Source organism: Symphalangus syndactylus, chromosome 23, assembly GCF_028878055.3.
Source record: "Symphalangus syndactylus isolate Jambi chromosome 23, NHGRI_mSymSyn1-v2.1_pri, whole genome shotgun sequence".
Taxonomy (NCBI): domain Eukaryota; kingdom Metazoa; phylum Chordata; class Mammalia; order Primates; family Hylobatidae; genus Symphalangus; species Symphalangus syndactylus.
In genome coordinates this window covers 27,404,898-27,429,844 of record NC_072445.2, presented here as the reverse complement: position 1 = coordinate 27,429,844, position 24,947 = coordinate 27,404,898, and the positions used below count along the sequence as shown (strand labels likewise).

Sequence of the window (24,947 nt, the reverse complement as noted above, 5' to 3'; positions counted from 1 at the left end):
GCAATAAAAAAAGGCCATAATAAAAGGAAAAAGGTATTTAAGATGAGATTAACGGCCTACAAGTCATACTGATGGATTGTTTCTTCACCCCAGCACCAAAATTCTACTGTAATAGCTAGATGCTAAAAAATGTATAAAGCTGAATACTTTTATATATCGCTTGATCCTGGTAACAATTCTATAATAGTGATTCTATTTTTTTCTTGTTGTTGTTGTTTGTCATTTCACGGGTAAGAAAGTTAAAGCAAGAGTCTGAATTACTTTTTCAAGTATAGGCATACAACAATTCATTGATTCTACAAAACAAATTCAGAAACTGATGCCTGATTACAAATAGACTCTGCAGATGAATTTTAACTTGCATTTCACTGTAAGTAGAGTGACTTTATGCTTACTGATCAAACAGGACACTTCTGATAAAAAGAGGGGCACTAAAAATATTGAAATCATATAATTTTAAAAATATTTATTGACTAGAAGGGTATATTATAGTGGTAGACATAAATATTTCTTTTCAAAACACTTTTTTAAATTCTATTTTTTTTTTTTATTTTTAGACAGAATCTTGCTCTGTCATCCAGACTGGAGTGCAGCAGTGCAATCCTGCCTCACTGCAGCCTCCACCTCCTGGGTTCAAGTGATTCTTCTGCCTCACCCTCCCTAGTGGCTGGGACTACAGGCATGTGCCACCATGCCCAGCTAATTTTTTTTTTTTTTTTGTATTTTTAGTACAGAAGGGGTTTCACCATGTTGGATGTTGGTCAGGCTGGTCTTGAACTCCTGACCTCAAATGATCAGCATACCTCAGCATCCCAAAGTGCTGGGATTACAGGCATGAGCCACTGCACCCAGCCTCAAAACTATTTAAAAAATAAAATTCTTCAAAAAATAGAACAAAACATTATATACACATATAATGTTTCTATTCATATATGTGTACGTGTGTGTGTATGTGTGTATATATATATATATATGTTTAAATGGCCCAGACTGTTCAGAACACATGATCATCTACATAGAAGTATAAATTTTCCTGTCTATGTGAGAGATCTTAAAGGTCATGCCCTGACCTCTAGCAATGACAACAGCCTAGGGTCTGCGAGTGAGAGTGTTCAGGCTACGAGGGGTTCTGGGCAAGAAGAATGGAGAGGTAGGATATGAACAGTCTGCTCTGGCTATGAAGTGAAAGCTATAGTGGTAGAGATTTTTTAAGAGACTACACCAGATATAAATACTGAAATATGCAAATGGAAAGGCTAGAGAAATCTAGAACTAGCCCTTGCATAAAAATTTACAATAGGATTTAACAGCAGTGGAAGAAAGGGAAGAATCTACGTTACATGTGAAGAAATCTGCCATACTTATTTATCTCTTTCATGAGACAGAAGCAGACTTGAAATAAAATAGTGTATGGTTACAAACAACACACAAGGATCATGCATTTTTAGAAAACTAAAAGTGAAATAAAATGGCTCCACTGTCACAAACTTGGCATCAAACAATTTTTTTTAAATGAAAGAAAAAATATCCTCAAGGATGGCTGTGAATTTTCTCCTGGGGCTTTAAAGCTGTCTCTCTGTCTATAAAGATCCTATTTTTGCTTGTAAAACCTCTCAAGCTTTCACTGCAAGAGCCTTCTTGCTTAGGAAATCTCAGCTTTGCTTCTGCCAACACATCAGAAAAGTCATCCTGACTGTGAAGGCTTAGTCCTCACTCCTCTAGTTTCTATTCACAGACTGGCCATGTGTTTCTCGTTTATTTGCTGGTGCAAACTGGCAGAGTAGAGACTCAAGGGAGAAAACAATAAGTGATAACTTCCTGTCTACGTGGCTTGTAGCTATGCTAAATAAAAGGGAGAAAATGTAGTTGGAATAAGAAAAGAGAACAAAGTGCATAAAACTGAGTAATTAAGTGGGAATATTGAAAGTAGGCCAGAAGAATTGGAATTTTAGGGTGACTTAAAAAGAGAGGTATACCTTGGAAATTATGAGAGGAGAAGATAAAAGAAATGAGAAGGGGTGAATGGAGGAAAGAAGAAAAGTCATGGACAGTGATAAGCCTTCTACTTAGATACTTTATGTGTGTGTTAGTTTTCTCACCTCAGGGCCAGGTAAGTAAGCTAAGACACGTGTGCCCACATATTTATGGTGCCTACAAAGAATATTATTTTTCTAAATGAGCTGAATTTTTAAAATTAGAAATAGAAAATGGACTCCAGTAGGCCTTCATCTAGACATAAACAGGTGTGTTATACATGGTACTTTGCTACCTTCAAAGATAAAAAATAATTTAAATGCATTGTAAAATGGGGGAAAATGGACAAAATGACTATAGTAGATTAGATACAATTTTAAAATATTAACCCACACACACAGATACACCTTCTATACCCTTTCTTGTTTCAGCAATATACATAGTCTAAAGCCTAATCTATCAAAAATAAAGAAAACATCCTGAAGACTTTTATTTTGTTTTCGTTTGCTTTTTGTGACAGGGTCTCACTTTGTTGCACAGCCCAGAATGTGGTGGCACAATCACGGTTCAGTGCAGCCTCGACTTCCTGGGCTCAAATAATCCTCCCGCCTCAGCCTCCTGAGTAGCTGGGACCACAGGTGCAGGAAACCATGCCCAGCTAAATTTTTTTTTTTTTTTTTTTTATAGAGACACAGTCTCCCTATGTAGTCCAGGCTGGTCTCTGGCTCCTGGGCTCAAGCAATCCTCCCACCTTGGCTTCTCAAAGTGTTGGGATTACAGGCATGAGCCACCTTAAGTTTTAACAGCCAAAGTTTTGATCTGCAGGAGCCTGGACTTCAAAATTAGATCATAAACAAAATTTCATGAGTATATATGTATATATTTTATACACATACATATAATATAAGTCATTGAGCCACATATACCTTCTCAGTCCTTAATGTTTAAGCAGCAACCATCTTCTGAACTTCAAACTACCTGTTTCTACTTTTCTTTGCCTCAGGGATCTTTCAGGGGATTGATGCTGCCCCACCCCCTCTCCTCAATTAATGACTGCCAGAATTTCCCTCCTCCACCCCTCAGACAGCAGGGCTCTGAGCTGCGTGTCCCTGCAGCAGCTCCCAGAGTTCCCCAGCCATATAAAGCTCCGGTTCCCCACAGTGGTCACCTGCTTGCTCATACACCCTTTACCAGATGCCTCTCCGCCTTGTCTCAGTCCCCACTCCCCTAACAGGCATTTCCTGGAACCACCTCCCAGAATAACTACTCATAAGTGATGGTCTTCTCAGAGAAAACCAAACAAAGGTACAATCACCCTCATTATTGATTATTCACAGCAGGTATGTCCTTAACGCCTCCATGAGCATGGAATTCGTGAATACTAAACCATTTCTCCTGGGGAAAACCTGGATTAGGTTATTGCAAGTCTCTGGTTACATTTTCATTAACCGATCAATAAATAACCTGTTTTATGGGTGTTTACTGTTTAATGACACATATTTAATATATTATTAATTCATTAGCACCAAACTCATGGCCAACAGCACTATAACTCAAGCCTAAGAGTAGCTTACCTAACAGACTTATTTTCTCTTTAACACACATCACAGCCTTCTTGAGCACAGGAACATTAGAAAGCCCTTCAACACTATTCTTAGGGGCCATTTTAAACAGCAAAATTACCAACAAAACACACAGAGATGCAAACAGAAACATGACACCGGAGAGAATGAAAAAAGGACAATTTTTTTTTTTTTTTTTAAGACTGAGTTTCGCTCTTATCGCCCAGGCTGGAGTATAATGGCATGATCCCGGCTCACTGCAACCTCCGCCTCCCGGGTTCAAGCAATTCTCCTACCTCAGCCTCCTGAGTAGCTGGGATTACAGGTGTGCACCACCACACTCGGCTAATTTTTTGTATTTTTAGTAGAGACGTGGTTTCACCATGTTGGCCAGGCTGGTCGCCAACTCCTGACCTCAGGTGATCCACCTGCCTTGGCCTCTCAAAGTGCTGGGATTACAGGCGTGAGCCACCGCACCTGGCTTTTAAAAAGGACAATTGTTTACAGCATGACAGCAAGAAAGCAGAGCATTGCCTTGTTCAACCTGAGCTGGGAACATAGAGGATTCGAATTTCTCCCTGTTCTGTGAATGTCCACAAATGACTAGAAGAGCAAACACAATGAGTGCTGATTTGGGGTTACAAATAAATTTTAGTGAGTAGATGAACTCACAAATACGGACTGTTTTGGAGTTCCCTATGGCAAAGGGGACACGAACAGAAGAACAGAGAAAGATATGTAGGCCATCCGAGAGAATGGTTCTGAGATAGCTTCACAAAGTTCACTTTGCTCCCAGCAAGCAGGTAATAATGTTCTCCCATGTAAGCTGTAGGGGCACAGAAGTAACTGACCTACAGTTGATAAGGACATGCCACGCTACTGAAGAAAAAAGGATGCAACCATGTATTATACGGCTCATGGTTATGTAACAGAAAGGAATGAGAACACCACAGGAGAAGGTCGGATGCCCCCTGCCTCCACAACCCCACCCTACCTATGCTCCCAACACACTCCATCAGATCTGTGGAAACTGGATATAGCCTTCAATAAAAGAAATATCCTCAACTGAGTGACATTATTCTAAATGAACTGGTAAATCCATAAGTTGACTCAGATTTAGTCTTTACTTGAAATAGAAATAATCATAATAATTCCAGCATCTGGGGCTCCTAGGGAAAAAGTTAGGTAATTGTAGAAATTGTTCATCATTAATAGATCTTTACTACCTTGCCTATAAAGTGGGAAATAGCATATTATGTCACACCCTAGATAGACACCAAGACAAGCACAACAAATAAATACAAGATGACCTATAATATGCATGAGATGCCTTGGCACAGGAAAAGAGTATAGAAATTGAAAGGAGAAAACAAATCATTTTGAGTACTGATGCATGGAGAAATGTCACAAAAGAGGAGGGATAATTTAACTCCGACTTAAAGTACAAGAATGGTTTGTGTAAGCAAGGAGAAAATAGAAGAGTATTTTATATGGAAAAATGCATGAACAAGTAGAACAGTAAGGAATTTCCAAGGCGTGCCTAGAGGAAAATAAGAAAATCAGTTTAAGAAAAGTAAAATAATAATAATAAAGACTAGTGTGAGAAAATATAAGAATGCATTCGACTTGGTGAATGACTCAATATAAGGACAAAGCAGAAAAAGCATAAAGCATAACAGATGAATGAAGTTTTGAGTTTGGGGACTGAGAATTGTGGTTTTAATAACAGAAGTAGAAAAGCCAGTGCAGAACTAGTTTGAGACAAAATGAATGATGAGTTTGAGGTGACAACATGACATCCTAGGGGAAATGATAAGCAAGCAGCTAAAGATATGAAACTGAATCTCAGTGGAGAAGCAGAATGGGAAGTGTGAATTTGAGACTTATCAGTACTAAGATAATCACTAAGGCCTGTGAGTGGCTAAATAGCTGAAGTGAGGCAATTAGAAAGAAGAGGTAGAGGAGCAAGAAGTGTTCACAAAGAAAGCAAAGAAGGAGCAGTCGGAAAGTTAGAATGTGCATATTATCCCAAGAGCAGAGTGAGGAGAGAAATGCAAGAGGAAATGATCAACTGTGTCAGGAAATTCAGCTGAATTTGCTGAAAGCCAGTTTACCCTTGACAGAGCAATTTCAGTAGAGTGGTAGAGGTGAAAGTCAGAATACTTTCAAGAAAGGGCTGAAGAGTGAGTTTGTAGAAAGGGGATGGAGATAGTGGCTATTGACCAGTTTGAGAGAAAGAAAATTTTGAAACTGATAGATTTGCAGCATCATCAAGTAAAAGGATGAAGTGCTCCTTTTGTATTGTTTTATTTTGTTTTGTAGGCTTCTGCATACAAAGGGGAGGAATCCAATGGAGAAGAATGGACAATTTTGGAGAGCAGTAAGAATGACAATCCCAGAAAGCTTAGTGATAATAAGATCTAACTTTTATATGTTTTTCGTTATCTTCAGGCACTTTTACACATATTTGTCAATTTTATTTTCATGATACTCTGATAAGGTAGGTACTATTATTATTCTCATTTTAAAAATGAGTAAACAGAGGCATTCAGAGGCTAAATGACTTGCCCAATATCACCATCTAAAAAGGGTTGGGTCAAGAAATAACCTCAGATGAAGGAACTAGAGGCATCATCCTCTTACTTGCTGGGCTATCTCACTTTCAAGGATAAAAGAATTTTTACAATCTATCCTTCTGTCAAAGGGCTAATATCCAGAATCTACAAGGAACTTAAATAAATTTACAAGAAAAAAACAACCCCATCAAAAAGTGGGTGAAGGATATGAACAGAAACTTCTCAAAAGAAGACATTTATGCAGCCAACAAACATGAAAAAAAGTTTATCATCACTGGTCATTAGAGAAATGCAAATCAAAATCACAATGAGATACGATCTCATGCCAGTTAGAATGGTGATCATTAAAAAGTCAGGAAACAACAGAGGCTGGAGAAGATGTGGAGAGAAAAGAACTCTTTTACACTGTTGGTGGGAGTGTAAATTAGTTCAACCATTGTGGAAGACAGTGAGGCTATTCCTCAAGAATCTAGAACCAGAAATACCATTTGATCCAGCAATCCCATTACTGGGTATATACCCAAAGAATTATAAATCATTCTACTATAAAGACACATGCACACGTATGTTTATTGCAGCACTATTCACAATAGCAAAGACTTGGAACCAACCCAAATGCCCATCAATGACAGACTAGATAAAGAAAATGTGGCACATATACACCATGGAATACTGTACAGCCATAAAAAGGGATGAGTTCATGTCTTTTGCAGGGACATGGATGAAGCTGGAAACCATCATTCTCAGCAAACTAACACAGGAACAGAAAATCAAACTCTGCATGTTCTCACTCATAAGTGGGAGTTGAACAATGAGAACACATGGACACAGAGAGGGGAACATCACACACCGGGGCCTGTTGGGGAGTGGGGAGCTAGGAGAGGGATAGCATTAGGAGAAATACCTAATGTAGATGACGGGTTGATGGGTGCAGCAAACCACCGTGGCACAGGTATACCTATGTAACAAACCTGCATGTTCTGCACATGTATCCCAGAACTTAAAGTATAATTAAAAAAAAAAAAAGAAAAGAAAGCAAAAGGAATGACTTCCTTCATGAGGCTGCAAGGAAGTGAAGAAGGCAGTTGTACTGTTTTATTCCAGGATGAAAAGAAAGTACCTGAGCATCCTTATAGGACATGATGCACCCAGTTACAAAGTTCCCTCTTGAAAGTAAAAAAGTAAGGGAGGGATTAAGGTGAAGATTTGGGACATGAGGAGTTTGATGAAAATTTAGAAGAGAAGAGTGCACACTGCAGACTCAGCAGAAGAAGAATACAACCTGTTGAATACCTATTGTAGCCCAGTTGAAGAGGGACGCTAAAGATTGGTAAGACAAGTTCAGCATGTTTCTCCAGAGGGAAGGATGGGAAGATTTGAGTTTGGAGATAGGCCAGTAGGCAAAGCTGTAAGGTCAGAATTGGGAATTATGTTAGAGTATTGGAGAAAAGTTAATTAAATGACAGATTATGTCTTACAATTAAAAGCATTAACTTATTTCAAGTAAAAAGAAAAAATCCTGATAAATTAGTATGCTATTCACCCAATATCTAACAAACGATGCTTGTAAAAATAGACATCAAATTGGTAATTCATGTACTTTAATAAGGCAATACAGATTCAAGACTAAGCAATTGAACATTCCATTAAAAATGTTGTATTACTATCTTATTATTATTACTATTATTAGTTTGGTTATGAATGGTTCTTTATTCAGTATCAATAAATCTCACACTCAGAAAGACAAAATCTATTATGAGGACTATGTGGACTGAAAATAGTTGTCTGATTTCACACAGCTTTTGTTCTTCTCAGCCTAACCAAACAAAGGCTGACATACGGATGAAATAGAGTCTATCCTTGCTGAATAGTTCCAGAAAACACTTTCAAAATATCAAAAGAATGAGCTATATCATGTAATCGATATCTGTAAATTAAATCATAACCTTATCATAGATGACAATTTATAAGAAAATGGTAACATTATTATCAGAATTATTAACTCAAATAACTAAATGGATTTCATGGCTGTTGGCAAATATAAATCAGAAAGAATTTCAAATAATATAAAATAATTTTTAAAATATTATACTTTCTCTCATATACTTATTTTCTAGACCAAGAGTGGGACACAAACGAAGGTCAGAAAAATGTCATATTGAATGTTGTCCAAAAACATTTATTGGCAAAAAATAGATATTTTAAAATTTGCTTAATCAAAATTGATCAGTTGTCATAGAAGCTATTAAATATAAAAATCTAATTTTTCCTTATATAATAGTGTTATAGTTTTTGCTTTTAGATGACTGTTTGCATTTAGACAGGGTTTACTGACATTTTTTTCTTTAAAAATGCCTCAGGCTCCAAGGAGTATTATCCAACTACATTCTGGAAGATGATCTTGATTGATTTCTAAGTATAGAGATGTATTCAATTGGAGATAGATATCTTGTAGAATAAATGCTTTTAAACAGGATTTTGAATTTCAAAAAAAGATTTAATTAAAGTTTAACCAGTCAATTATTTTAGGAAATTTTCAGGGTCTGAGCATCTGTACTAGCCAGGATGCCCTTATCAGAAGAGCAAAGGGCACTTATATGTAAGCCCCATGTAGTTTAATTGCTTGTTCCTAGAAAATATTTATGATTCAATTCCAAAGTCAACTATAAATATTTTTTACTTGTTTTGTATCATACACACTCAGACAAACAGACACACGTGCACACGCACACACACACACACACTTCAGGTATGAAACACTTCATTATTTTTTACACGTTGCGTTACTTTACACAGTGAAGCAGATAGGTACACTTTAAAGTAAAATGTGAATATTATTTTGCGATATCCACAGTAATTCTAAGTCATTTTTTGCCCATTGACTGTAATTATAAGTGCCTCCTCAACAAGGCACTGTAATTTAAAGAAGCTTTTTTGGAACACTGGACTAAGACTAGAACATAAATTAATAACGGCATTTTGTGAGGTTTTGAAAAATGTCTTGGAATTTCCAGCATGGAGTTAGAACGTGAAACAGTGAAAAATACAAATCAGGGAATGACTTTGGAAAAATATATAAATGTTTATTATTTCCCAAGTTCAATTATTATCTGCTTATAAGGTAATGCGCTTTCACACAAATATTTAATATTCTTTATACATTTAGATATTTAATATTTAAATATTCCTAACACATAAGTTTCCTCCACTTTTAAGTTTTAAAAGTCAAGCATAATCAAGGTTCACAGCACAGAACAGTCCTCATTTTGGGGAGGAGTTCTCACCTTGTTGCATGCGTTGTGACTGAGGAGGGTGTGAGAATTCTCCTGTTCATCACTCAAGGAGAAGGACAGATGACTGAAGGGTCCTGGGGCAAGACAGTCAGCATGCGAGAGGGTCTGTGGATGCAGCAGTGACTTAGCAGGAGGATAGAGTTTAGTCTGATATAAAGGATGGAGCGAGACAGGCTTGGGAGGGACTGTTACATCCTGGGGGGGAAGAAGAAAGGCAGAAAAGGATGTTAGTGTAAAAAAGTCAAGCACGCTTGGAATTAGGTCTATGATAGACACAGGTCAGAATCTCTTACCAGCAAGAAGAAAACCTCTCCTCATGAGGAGGTGTCCCTCATGAGACAACTGCTTTCAGTGTATATTGTGTGTCTCTTTCAAAAATTCCTTTCATTCCCTGCTTCCAGCCTCTTCTGCAGAACAAAACAAGAGCCTGCAGAATGTCTCCTGAAGGGCACCAGGTTTATTTTTGAAAGTATTAAGGGGAGATATGTGTAAGGAAGAAGAGAATCCATCCAAAAGAAGTGGGCTGGGGTTAGGAACATCTTCATGGAAGAGGTAGGTAGTCATGGAAATTAATTTAAAGATGCTTGTGATTTGGTCTGGAAGAAATCGGGAAGTCAAGGGGAGGGCATTGTGGAAAATATTAACATGTGAGTGGAGGGGCAGAAGTACAAGGTTTAGTTGATGACATAGTAAGTTTCGGAGTTGAGTTTGTCATGGATAAGGAATCAGGGAAGGGTGGGTCTGGAAAGAATGAATGAGGTCTTCAATTCTAGGCGATGTGTTGTTTTGGAGAGAAACTGGTGGTGCAACAAAGAGAGGAGCGCAACTGCAAAGAAAGGAAGTTACGAGGCCTTAACTAAAGTGGGTCTTCAACATGGAAAAACGATGAGGGGCTTTGAGGAAGTAGGAACTACTACATGAGGCCATGAATTATGTGAATGGAGCAAGGAAATCAAAAGAGTAAGAAGTCTGGAGGCTACAAAGAAAAGTTGCCAAAAGGGCCTATATGCAGGTATATGTCTTCTACAGATCAAGCAAATACAAATATATATCTTACTTTACACACACAGCACATACATACACTTATTATTTTAAAAAGATAGCATCTAGCAAAGACATGGAATCAATACAAATGCCTATCAATGATAGATTAGATAAAGAAAATGTGGTACACATACACCATGGAATACTATGTGGCCATAAAAAGGAACAAGATCATGTTCTTTGCAGAGACATGGATGGAGCTGGAAGCCATTATCCTCGGCAAACTAATGCAGCAACAGTAAAACCAAACACCACATGTTCTCCCTTATAAGTGGGAGCTGAAAAATAAAAACACATGGACACATGGTGGGGGAACAACACATATTGGGGCTTGTCCAGGGTTGTGGGAAGAGGGAGAGCATCAGGAAGAATAGCTAATGGATGCTGGACATAATACCTAGGTGATGTGCTGACCCATGCAGCAAACCACTATGGCACACGTTTACCTATGTAATAAACCTAGACATCCTGCACATGTACCCTGGAACTTAAAAGTTGAAGAAAAAATAAAAATTTAAATTTAAAATTTAAAAAGATAATATCCTCTTTACAATGTTCTGTGTCTTGTTTGATTTTTTTATTTGACAATTTTGGAATTTTTCTGTATCAGTACATGAAAGCTATTTATTTTCTACCAAGACACATTACTGAATTATCGTACTGATTATAATTGTCGTTCACTTGATTGTCTTAGAAGTTTTGGGTCAATCCAAAAAAATCAATTCACCTAACAGAGTGATAAATTTGTCTCCTCTTTGCCAGTTGTGATACTTTTCATTTCTTCCATTTGTCTAATTTCATTGGTTAATGCTTCTAACATTGAATGAAAATGAAATGAAAGCCATGTCAGTGGGTAGCTTTAATGGAACATATACAGTACTTGTCCATTAAAGATGATTCTGACTTATAATTTTGTTTTATTTCTAAATCAAACATTTCACTGTTTTACCAAGTAATTACATAAATTATTAATCAGTGTGAAAGTGATTAATATGACAACTGAGTAGCAAACAGAAGACTAACTATGTGAGAAAAGGACAGTGTTGTTATTGATAGTTGAAGGTGCTTAGGTAAAGTGGTTTGAACAGTCTCTGTTCAAACCACTTTATATTCAGGCTTCAGTTTTTTCTTGGAGGGTGTAAAAATCAATTCTCAGGTTGTCAGGGGGCAAGCCCATGGTGATCCATGGAAAGCAACGGATTCACCAAATGCGCTTATCTGGCAGAATCAAGTTCTATCCAATCAAGAGGAAAATGTTTGCAGAGAGTGTGCCACTCTGTGTTTTGTGCCTCTAAGTTCACTCTTGCCAATCTTCAGCTCTTAGGAGTAGGTCAAACCTGAATGTTTCTGTAGGATCAGGTGTCATCCTCACTCTACCCAGGCAGCTGGGCAGGGAGGGAGAGCAGAATCTTATCAGCACTTGGACAGGCAAAAGAGAGCTAAGAACCCTGGCCAAGCTTACTTGAGTATTGTCAGTTGGTAATACAATACAAAGGTGAAAGGATTCTTAGTGGTGACAGCTTCAATATTTATGTTTCAATCTGTGCTAAAATTGCCTTCTATGTTTGTATACATTATTATCCTGTGATTCTCTTTAGCATAATCCTGGGTATTTAATTTGCCTCTCTCCCATGTTCGATCTCCTGTTTCTTTTTTCTTTTTCTTTCTTTTTTTCTTTCTTTTTTTTTTTTTTTTTTTGAGACAGGGTCTCGCTCTGTCGCCCAGGCTGGAGTGCAGTGGCGTGATCTCTGCTCACTGCAAGCTCCGCCTCCCAGGTTCACGCCGTTCTCCTGCCTCAGCCTCCCGTGTAGCTGGGACTACAGGTGCCCGCCACCACGCCCAGTTAATTTTTTGTATTTTTAGTAGAGACAGGGTTTCACCTTGTTAGCCAGAATAGTCGCTATCTCCTAACCTCATGATCTGCTCGCCTCGGCCTCCCAAAGTGCTGGGATTGCAGGTGTGAGCCACCATGCCCGGCCTGGATCTCCTGTTTCTAATAGCCTGTGTCTTACATTTTTTTTGGTTTTCTGTCATATTGACTGGACCCTAAAGGAGCTTCTTTGGAAAATGGAGTATTGGAAGCCAATTTCCAATAACCTGCACGTTGAAAACTGACTTTCTTCTACTCTTACATTTGGTTGTTTGAATATGAAATTCCAGTTGGAAAATAATTTCTTTCAGAATTTTGAAAGTATTATTATACTGGATTATTTTATTGTCCAGTGTGGTTTAGAAGCCCAGCCATTTTGATTTCCGATTATTTGTAAATGACCCTTTTTGTTGTCCTCTCTCTCTGGAAGCACACAGGATTTCTTTTTGTCCTCAATAATCTGAAAATTCCCCAGTATGTGCTTTGGTGTGGGTATATCTTCATCTACTTTTGTAGGAATTTGATGCTCTTTTATATGTAACATTTTGGAAAATTTTCATGAATTATTTTATCATTTCCTTCTCTTTTTCTTGTCTCTTCTCTTTCTGGATGTTGGACTTTTTTAGATAGTCCTCAAATTCTCATCTCATTTCCTTTTGCTCATCAGCTTGAGAGGTTTAGTTAATTTGTCCTCTGTATTAGCCTGTTCTCATACTGCTATAAAGAACTATCTGAGACTCAGTAATTTTTAAAGGAAAGAGGTTGAATTGACTCACAGTTCCACAGGCTGTACAAGAAGCATGAGTGGGAGGTCTCAGGAAGCTTATAATCAAGGCTGAAGGGAAGCAAGCACATCTTACCATGGCAGAGCAGGAGAGTGAAGGGGAAGTGCTACACGTATTAAACAACCTGATCTCCTGAGAACTGTCTCACTGTCATGACAACAGCAAGAGGGAAATCTGCTCCCATGATCCAATCACCTCACACCAAGTCCCTCCCCCAACACTGGAGATTACAATTCAACAAGAGATTTGGGTGGGGACACAGGGCCAAACCATATCATCCTCCAACTAAGGTGACCTAGGATAGAGAGGTTTCCCAGGAATGGGAATTTTAGTGCTAAGACAAACTGCGATGAGTTAGTCACGCCCCCTCCAACTTTTATATTGCATTCTTTGTTTCTGCAATCTTGTGTTTAATTTCCAAGAGGCCCTTTTATTTTCCAAGTATTCTTTTTATTTTTTTAGTATTCTGTTCTGATTTTATAGAGGCACTATCTTATCTATCTGTAAAAATATTGATGTTCTTGAGTTTTTTCTCTCTAAATAGTGTTTCCTCTGTTTTGTTTGTTTGTTTGTTTGTTTGTTTTATTTCTTGTTTGGTCATTTTTTTTTTTGTTTGGTTTTCTGTTCATATTTCATATTGGAGGTCTTCCTCGGGTATCTGGATATCTTTAATTATCTGCTAATATTTTAGAGTCAGGAATTAAGAGCACTTTGGAAACTGTGAGTACATGGATCAGGCTATCTGAGTTTCACTGTACAGGGTAACCCAGTCTCAAAAACTTGAGAGCTTTCCTCTTTATATTGGTCACATTCTTCAAAAAAGACATTTTCAATCTCCTGGCTAGAAGGCAAAGGCCTGGCTACAAGTGTTCTGACATGTGAATAGAAGAGACAGTGTGTGTCGGCATTAACCCCTTATAGCATCACTTAGTCCCCTGTTTTCAGAAGAGCTCCACTGCTCTCCACTATGCCAGGAGGCCCCAGGCCAGAAATCCTGTTTTCCTCTCTCCAGCATGTGAATTATTCTCTTAAAATGTTAGTTAATCAGTCACAAAGAAATATGAATTTGGGGATAGCTACTTCTTTTTTTTTTTTTTTTTTTTTTTTTGAGACGGAGTCTCGCTCTGTCGCCCAGGCTGGAGTGCAGTGGCGCGATCTCGGCTCACTGCAAGCTCCGCCTCCTGGGTTCACGCCATTCTCCTGCCTCAGCCTCTCTGAGTAGCTGGGACTACAGGCGCCCGCCACGACGCCCGGCTAATTTTTTGTATTTTTAGTAGAGACGGGATTTCACCGTGGTCTCGATCTCCTGACCTCGTGATCCGCCCGCCTCAGCCTCCCAAAGTGCTGAGATTACAAGCGTGAGCCACCGCGCCCGGCCAGGGGATAGCTACTTCTGAAACGGCTTTTACCTTTTCTTCCGTTTTTCAGCTACCATTTCTTTACCTTCCTTTCAGAGGTATCAAGCACCTCCAAATCCTAAGCCTTCTGAGAACTCTAACGTAGAAATGGAATCAGTACTTGGCTTTCTCCCTGGCCAGCCTAGGATTTAGCCTTCTTGGGTTGCTATGTCAGTTTTTCCTCATCAGGATATTTTTCTGCCTCTAAAATTTTATTGCTGTGTCTCCTCTTCTTACTTCCCATACTTGTAGACTATATCTTTACAATAATTTTAAGGAAATATGGGAAAGAGCATATTTAGAGGCATTGTTCAATCCACCATCCCTTACTGAAAGTCCTTAAGGGTTCTGTTGTGTTTATTTAATAAAGATGGCACTTAAAGTCTAAGGAGACAATTACATTATTTTCCCCTTGCATTAAATCCCACTTGGTGAGGACACAGCATTCTTTAATGTTCCACTGAGTTCTGTTTCCTACTAAATTGAGATATCTGCATTGATATTTATAACTGAGTTTGGGCTGAAGTTTCCTTTTCGTGCAACTTCTGCTGGGTTTTATAACAATGTTACACTTGCTACAGAAAATGATTTACAAGATATGCTCGCATTACTATAGTCTACAACTCTCTGCTATTAGAGTTGTCGTCATGAACTGCATAATGACATTTCAGCCAACAACAAACTGCATATACAATGGTGGTCCCATTTTTACTCAATCTTTTCAATGTTTAGATATGCTTAGATTCGCAAATACCATTGTGTGACAGTTGCCTACAGTATTCAGTACAGTACTGTGCTGTACAGGTTGGTAGCCTAGGAGCAATAGGCTATACTATACCCTATAGCCCAAGTGTGTAGTAGGCTATACCATCTAGGCTTCTGTAAGGTAAAATCTACGAGGTTTGCACAAAAAAGAATTCCCCTAACTAGTACAGTTGCTATGGAAAACAGCGTGGAGATTCCTTAAAGAACTAAAAGTAGAACTACCATTTGATCCAGCAATCCCACTACTGGGTATCTATCCAGAGGAAAAGAAGTCATTATTCGAAAAAGATGCTTGCACACACACGTTTATAGCAGCACAATTCACAATTGCAAAATCATGGAACCAACCCAAATGCCCATCAATCAATGACTGGATAAAGAAACTGTGGTATATATACACTATAGACAATGGAACACTACTCAGCCATAAAAAGGAGTGAATTAACAGCATTTGCAGTGACCTGGATGAGACTGGAGACTATTATTCTAAGTGAAGTAACTCAGTAATGGAAAATCAAACATCGTATGTTCTCAGTGATATGTGGGAGCTAAGCTATGAGGATGCAAAAGCCTAAGAATGATACAATGAACTTTGGGGACTTGGGGGGGAAGAGTGCAAGGGGGTCAAGGGACAAAAGACAACATATATGGTGCAGTATATACTGCTCGGGGGATGGGAGCATCAGGGTCTCACAAATCACCACTAAAGAACTTACTCATGTAACCAAATACCACCTATACCCCAATAACTTATGGAAAAATAAAATAATAATAATAATAATAAAAGAATTCCCTTAAGGATGGATTTCTCAGAATCGTTAAGCAACACATAACTGAATTTGTTCCTTAAAGATTATTGGAATTTCCCTGGGTATCTATTTGTGACCTGGAGCTTCTTGAGGGTAACTTTTCTTTCTTTTTTTTTTTTTTTTTTTTCAGTTTTTCTTTTGGTAATTGGTTTACTGGAGTTTTATTTTTATATTTTTCCAGATATTTTTGCTATAAAGTATTTATTTCCTGTGGATTTCCTAATTCACTTGCATAAGGGTGAGAGAAGCAGTGTCATATTTTGTGTCCCCTATATTGTTAGTTACTTTCATGTTTATTTCTCATTTCGTATTATATATTTTCTCCCTTTTTATTGATCTGTTTAGCTAACAGTTTGCTATTTTATATTTTTTTCAAAGAATACATGCTATTATGAGTTCTACAACTGTTCTGCTTTCTAGCTATTTATCGTTTTCTAATCCTATAAACGCCTTTTCATTTATTTTCTTATGCAAAGAATAAGGATTTTCTCCTTAAATAATGTTTCCTCTAAATATTTGTTTTATTTTTGTTTTTAAATTTTCCAAATTGAATGCTTACTTGGTTGACCTTTATTACTCTTCTTATTTATTTAGCATTTTTACATTATAAATTTCCTTTCAAGGACTATTTTAACTATATCTTATAAGTTCTAATAGACAATAATTTGAAAAGCAATGATTTCATTAGCTTACTTTTCCAGATAGAAATTTTATTTTCTATTTTTTCAAGTTAGATCTTCTTTTTATTATTTTAAAAGGCTTAGTTTTAATATAATTACAAAGTAATATAAGCTTATTATAGAAAGATCAGAAGACATATGCCAGCCAAAAAGACAATATTAAAAATACTCTCAGTGAATCCAAAGTAATTTTTCAAACACCCTTTTTTGAAGGTATCACATTTTGTGATTTCAAAGTATATTACAAAGCCACAGTAATCAAAACAGTATGGCACTCTCATAAAAGCAGACTATAGACCAATGGAACAAAAATAAATCTACCCATTATGGTTGGACAACTAATCTTTGACAAGGTGAAAGGATAGTCTCCTCAATAAATGGTGTGGTGAAAACTGTATGTCCTCCTGCAGAAGAATGAAACTGGATCCTTATTTCACACAATATACAAAAATCAACTCAAAATGGATTAAACACATAAACATAAGATTCAAAACTGTATAACTACTAGAAGCAAACAGAAATAAAGCTTCTGCTTGACATTGTTGTGAGTAATGTTTTTGTTTGTTTGTTGATACGACAGCAAAAGAACAGACACCAAAAGCAAAAATAGATAAGTGGGATTGCAACAAACTTGAAAAAATCTCTGTACAGCAAAGGGAACATTCAACAGTGTGAAAAGGCAATCTACAGTATATAGGAAGAAAATATTTGCAAACTGCATATATAAAAGATTAACATCCAAAATATATATATTTGAAAAAAACCTCATACAACTCAATACCAAAAAAGCACAAATAATTCAATTAAAAAATGGGCAAGGGACCTGAATAGATATTTTTCAAAAGAAGATATGGCCAATGAGCATATGAAAATACCAACAGGTATATGAAAGGGTGCTCAACATCACTAATCATCAGGGAAATGCAAATCAAAACCACCATGAGCTATCATATCACACCTGTTGGAATGAGTATTAGCAATAGGAATGAGTGTTGGCCAGAATGTGGAAAAAAGAGAACACTTGTACACTGTTGGTGGGAATGTTAATTGGTAAGTCAGTAAGGAAAACAGTATGAAGGTTCCCCCCAAAATTTAAAATATGGCTACCATAAAAATCCAGCAATCCCACTTCTGGGTATATCACCAAAGGAAATTAAATCAGTGTCTTGAAGAGATATCTGTACTTTCATGTACACTGCAGAACTATAGCCAAGAAATGGGAATAAACTAGATATGTATTGATAGGTAAGTGGATAAAGGAAAGGTGGTATAATACATAAATACATATAATGGAATATTAATCAGCCTTAAACAACAAGGAAATCCTGCCATCTGTGACAATATGAATTAACTTGGAGGACATTATGTTAAGTGAAATAAACCAGACACAGAAAGACAAATAGTGCATTACATAACTTAAACGTGAAATCCAAAATAGTCAAACTCATAGAAGGCAGAGAGTAGAATAGTGATTACCAGGGGCAGAGGGGAGGGGAAAATGGGTCACTGTTAGTCAAAAGGTACAAAGTTTCAGTTACCAAAGATGAATAACTTCTGGAGATCTCATGAATGGCCATATTAATATAACTAACAATAGTGTACTGTATACTCTGTATGCTTGATTGCTAAGAGGGCGGATCCTAAATATTCTTACCACAACAATAAAGTATAATAATGTTAATTGCATGAGGTGATAAATATGCTAGCTTGATTGTGGTGATCACTTCACAACATATACATGTATCAAAACATCAAGTTTTTTACCTAAAATATATACAATTTTTAATTGTCAATTATACCTCAATAAAGTTAGAGAATAAAAGAAGAAAAACACAGAAATTTTATTCTGAATTTCCTCTTCGATAAAGTTTCATGAAAAAGCAAAATTGTCAATTTACAAATGTCAGAAACTTTTTATGTTTTCTAACTTTGTTATTAATTTATACATTTTTTGTGATCAGATAAATTTGTGTATATTGTTTCCATCTTGACAATTAATAGGTTTTCTTTTTTAGCTTAATGTATAGTCAGTTTTTGTGAGAGTTCCACAGATATGAAAAAGAGTAATATTTTGTTTTGTTTGTAGGATAGAGTCTGAATATATATAAATTAGATTTACTCGAGATGATCTACTTTTACCTATTTTTTATTTAATCTATGATAAACTGAAGAAATGAGTTAACAAAATATTTTGCCAATAATATATTTTCAATTTTTCCAAATCTTATCTCCTGCTTTTGCCTGATGAAGGTTGATGTTATATTTTGATTTTTCATATTCTAATGACTGTATTTTCCTTGTAAATGCCATCTTTTAGCATTATAAGGGGGTCTTATGTGTCTTGCTTAAGGAACTTTTAGCCTGAATTCAACCTGCCCATTTTGCAGATTATGATCTCTCCTTTGTTTTAATTTGTGGTAGGTACCTGGAATACTCTGTCATTTTTCAACTGTTCACTACACTTTGTTTTAAAAGTCTCAAGTTAAATATTAATTTTGTTTGTTATTCACTCTGGAGTTCTTTTTTTCCTTTTGTATTTTATTTATTTCCATAGCAAATGAATTTCCTGGACGAGATGTTTTTCCAACAGGTTCATACAGGGAAAGGATCACTACATGGGATTATCTTTGTGCCTAGGGTTTGGGGTATGCGTTGGTTTAGCCTTTACTTCTAAAATAATGAAGACTATCACAGCTATACAGCAATTTCCATGGCAACTTGTCTGTGTCCAGGCTGCCACAGAGAGAGATAGAGCATTAAATCAGGAACCTCACTTGTATTTCTCAAAAACGAGTATTTCTAATGCATCTTGAAGTTTGTTACTTTTTAAAATAATTTGTCATGAGGTAACTTGAGAAACTCTGAATGATCCCAAAGATTTTCATAGTCCTTCTCATGAATAGAGTTTTATTATTGTAAAGAATCCTCTACGTGTGTGTGTTTGTGTGTGTATATCTCCTTTGTCGTTATAGGTTACCTATAAATGTTGATGTAACTGCAACCTCATTGTACAATCATTAGTGTAGCCCATTGCTATTATACCTCCAGAATTTTCTCATAAAACAGTGTTTTTATTAAAGAAGTCACTTAGTTTAGAGAACAAATTTTTTATTATTTATTTTTCCCTTAAGAATCCAAAATGTCACTTTCTGTATATTTCATATATTTCAAATGTCACTTTCTGTATATTTCATATTTAGAAAACAAATGTTATAAACTGAGAATATTTTAAAATCTCTACTTTGATCCAACTGCATAATAAAACTCCCATATTGGGAGTAATTGTCTCATTACTCACTTTTTCAGATCTTCAAAGGTGTTTTCTATGCATTTTCTAATGGCATTTAATTACAAAGGAATAAATTTCAGTTCATCATTCTATTGTTGTTATTCTGCAATAAATACTTCAGCAGGAAGAACACACGTATCCCCAGCTGAATTGGGTTTTTCATTTTTTCCCTATTAAGATTCTTCAAAAGAGAATTTTATCATTTACTTCAGTAAAACTTTACACATTGTAATATTGAGTACCTTGTGTCTTTAAACAGTACTGAAAATTGCACAGCTTCATGACCTTGGATGCCGGTTTTGTTAATGTCTTATCAAGTATGATGCCATAATGCAATTATTAGTTAAAACTCAAGGCAAAAATATAAACTTAAGGATAGGTATATTCATAATAAAAGCAGATATAAAACTATATTTTAAATTGTTTTAATCATTTCAAAAAATGACCTACTTCTTATCAAATTCAAGTAGATTTTCAGGGTTTAAAATTGATATGTATGTCTGATGACAAGCTTATGCTAGACATAGATATGGTGTCACCTCTGCTATTTCTTGTTGCTTATGCTTGTATCAGCAGTGGTATACTCAATCTAGATTATTTTGCAGAAGGTTTTTTTTTAATAAAGTCATTTGCTTATTTTAAGATGACTATTTTTGGTAAAAATAGTTAAAAATGATAAATCGTATGTCTAGCTAACTGGACACATATAGTGCAATAAGATAAAATAGGCTTAAGGAATGGCCAACTGAGGGCTCACTGTCCATCACCCCAAGTTGGAAAGGCCTGACACTTTTCCAAGGAATCTCATTTAGAATATATATGAGTTGTAACTATCTAGCATTTAGACCTACAAAGGAGACCCATGTAAACTCATATAAATCAGCAAAGCTTAGAATCTTTCTTGTTATTTTATGTTAGAAGTTGGCAGACATTTTCCTGTAAAGTTCCCATTAGTAAATATTGCAGGCTTTGCAAACCATAAATCTGTCACAATTACTCAGTCCTAACATAGTAACATGAAAGCAGCCTTAAAAAAATAGATACATACAGTCATGCACTGCATAACGATGTTTTGGTCAGCAGACCATATATGTATTGGTGGTCCCATAAGATTAACATGGAGCCAAAACATTCCTATTGCAGAGTGATGTCTTGTGATCCTGACCCTGCCTAGGTGAACGTGTGTACTTGTGTTTGAGAAAAAAAAAAAAAAAAGTTTAAAATGTAAAAAAAAAAAAAAAAAAATCCAGAAAATTTTTAAATAGAGAAAAAGCTTATAGATTAAGGATATAAATAAAAAATATTTTTGTACAGCTGCACAATGTGTTTGTATTTTATTTATTTTTATTTTTTATTTATTTATTTTTTTTTTTTTTTTGAGACGGAGTCTCGCTCTGTCCCCAGGCTGGAGTACAGTGGCGTGATCTCGGCTCACTACAAGCTCCACCTCCCAGGTTCACACCGTTCTCCTGCCTCAGCCTCCTGAGTAGCTGGGACTACAGGCGCCTGCCACCATGCAGGGCTATTTTTTTTTTTTTTGTATTTTTAGTAGAGACAGGGTTTCACCATGTTAGCCAGGATGGTCTTGATCTCCTGACCTCGTGATCCGCCTGCCTTGGCCTCCCAAAGTGCTGGGATTACAGGCGTGAGCCACCGCACCTAGCCTGTGTTTGCATTTTGTTTATTATAAGAGTCAAAAAGTTTAAAAACTTCAAGTTTATTAAGTAAAAAATTACGGTAAGCTGAAGTTATTATTGAAAAAAAAAAAAAATGTGGCCAGTCGTGGTGGCTCACACCTGTAATCCCATAATCCTGGTACTTTGGGGGACTGAGGTGGGCAGATCCCCTGAGGTCAGGAGTTCGACACCAGCCTTGCCAACATGGCAAAATCTCATCTCTACTAAAAATACAAAAAATTATGTATGATGGCGTGCAGCTGTAGTCCCAGCTACCGGGAGGCTGACACAGAAGAATTGCTTGAACCCAGAAGATGAAGGTTGCAGTGAGCCAAGATCGCACCACTGCCTTCCAACCTGGGCAACAGAGCAAGACTCCATCTCAAAAAAAAATTAATAAATTTAGTGTAGTCTAAGTGTTCCTAAAGTTTACAATAATGTACAAGTAATGTCCTAGGCCTTCACATATACTCACCACTCACTCACTGATTCACCCAGAGCAACCTCCATTCATGGTAAGTGCACTATAAAGGTGTTCCTTCTTTTATCTTTTATATTGTATTTTCACAGTACCCTATGATCAGATATGTTTAGATACACAAATACTTACCATTGTGTTACAATTGCTTACAGTATTCAGTACAGTAATGTGCTGCCAACAGGTTTGTAGCCCAGCAGTAATAGCCTATACCACATAGCCTAAGTGTAGTGGGCTACACCGTCTAGATTTTTGTAAGTACCTCTGATGTTCACACAACGACAAAATCACCTAATGATGCATTTCTCAAAACATATCCCATTCTTAAGCGACACATAACTGAAATAGGCAAGGCCCTGTTCCAATAATACTTTATTTATAAAAACATTGGTGAGCCAGGTTTGGCCCACACACCACAGTTTGTGACCCCTGTTTGAGATTTGTTTCAAAACACACTAATGGCATCTCTATCATGTCTAACCTGTGCCCTACTTCCACCCCAGCAAATTATCTTGAGGTTGGTACCTAATACTTTAGAGATCACTATTCTAAATGTCTTGAAAATGAACATCACTCTATCCTGCTTTAGCATGCAATATATGAATCTTTTAATGTTTTAGTTTTTGAGGGATGTACAGGGATCGTAAAACAGTCTTGGACATGTTTCTATCAATGAGATAGGTAACATAGTTATTTCTGATAAAATGCTTTAAACCACTTTTTAGTCACTTGAGAATTGTCCTCTTTCAATGTAAATATACATAGAACTAATTTTTCAAAAAAAGGCTGAAGAGCTTGATTTTTGAAAAGAATTAATTATTTTTGAGGTGATACTATCATATTCTACAAAACTTCAAGAAGACAGGAACTTATGAAGCAAGTAATATCTCTGTTCATTAGAGAAAAATTAGCAGACAAATATGCAGTGAATATATTAATTTAGCTCTGCTTAACTGACAGACACATCAGAAAATTAGTGTTATAGCCGTATCTGATGCATTTGGTGCTCTAGAAAAAGCCTACTTTCTACTCAACCATCAAATCATACTGTTTAACTTCAAAAACTGTTTCCATTGCAACACCAAAGGGCATTTTAAGGCATTTTGAGCTCTTCTTATTAAAGCCTGCACATCTGAAACGCTTTTGTTCCATCCTGGCATTTTAAAGTCACTTCCTTCCCTGTGGTTTGGAAGTGAAGGGTGAAAATTCACTTTCTCTTCTCTCATGCTGTCCCCTCTTCACACTGCGGTTTTCTGTCTGAGTACAAGACACCTTTGTGAACTCAGAGTACCATAGGTAAAATTACTGGGGCCTTGCACTCCATCCTGTCTTCCATCTTGCCACCTCTTTGGTAAAGCAATATTTATTTTTAAATGCAGCATTTATTTTCAGCTTTCGTTTGCTGTCTAGAACTCTAGCAGTTTAAAATCAGAGCCATAGCATTTTTGCTACAGTTTTAATTTAAATCAACACCTTGTTAATAAAATCATGAACAGTAGTAATATTTTCTTAAAGAGCGACCCCTTTATCTAAAGACATATCAACACTTTACAGACAGCATCACAGAAACCCCATGTTACTAAGAAACAGGAGATTCTGATTATCTACATTTCACTGAGATAAAGCCAATATAAATTGGTTTTGATTATATGGCAATATCTTCTTGCTTAGAAACCCAAATTTTGAGGATCCGTATGCATTTTTTCAAACAGACATATTTAAAGCAACACATCTATTTTGAATCCTGATTTGAACCAAGAAAATTTGAACTTGTGAAGTATGAAAAATTTAGCCTATGCTTAGCTATTTGAAATCCTCTATATAAAAAAAGATTTTTAATAATCACAACATAATTTTTAAGATAGAATTTGGATAACTTAGTGCTTAAAGTGTATGGTTGTCTGACAGCAAGTTTCACAGAACAGATGGCATGGATCAGCATGGAAGTATCTGATGGAGGTACACTCAAGGGAAAAGAAAGAAAAATACTCCATAATCAATCACAGTGAGCAGCAGAGGACTACAATGCTGAGTTTTACATTTTTCTATACATATAGTTTGATTCTGGGCTTTTATTTCCCATCTGGAGGTGTTTAGGACGGAGGAGCAGTTAAAATTGAAGAAGTCAAAAATGACATAGAAAATAGGCTTCTACAATTGCTCATAATGGAAGAGAGAAAGAAGACAATATATTCAGTTGACCCTTTAGCAGGAAATCAACCCCTTTCTTCCAAAATTGCAGTGATTCTAAAGGAAATGATAACAAGAAACATTTAAGTGTTTAGAGCCCTTTGATAGTGAGTATTTCATTTAACCATTGCAGTATCAGCCTTAACAATTAGCTATGGAAACAACCGAAGTGTCTGTTGATGGATAAATGAATAAATAAAACGTGTTAAACAATGAAATATTATTCAGCCTTAAAAAAGAAAGAAATCCTGCCATTTTCAATAACATGAATGAACTCCAAATATATTATGCTAAGTGAAATGAGCCAGTCACAAAAGGACAAATATTGCATGATCTCACTTTAGTGGAATCTAAAATAGTCAGACTTACAGAAAAGCAAAGAGTAGAATGGTGGTTGCCAGGGGTTGGAATGGACTTTTGGTTGAAATGGATGTTTTGTTGTTTTCAATCTATTATTGTCTTAATAAGAGATTTAAGTGAAATGGAAAAATGTTGTTTAAAGGGTATAAACATTCAGTTATCAAAGGAATAAGTTCTGGAGAGCTAATGTATAGCATGG

At 36.4% G+C, this 24,947-nt stretch overlaps 1 protein-coding gene across 5 annotated transcripts in view; it reads right to left on the bottom strand.

The window, feature by feature from the left end:
* Positions 1-24,947, bottom strand: part of MLIP (muscular LMNA interacting protein) — a 155,883-nt gene that overhangs the window by 25,457 nt on the left and 105,479 nt on the right. For 4 of the 5 annotated variants that reach the window (XM_055263585.2, XM_063632803.1, XM_063632804.1 and 1 more), the window contains one exon: positions 9,397-9,600. The exons of the other annotated variant lie outside the window; for it this stretch is intronic. In XM_055263585.2, coding sequence (XP_055119560.1) covers positions 9,397-9,600 — 204 coding nt within the window. The remainder of the gene's footprint in view (positions 1-9,396; positions 9,601-24,947) is intronic. 5 annotated transcript variants of the gene reach the window in all.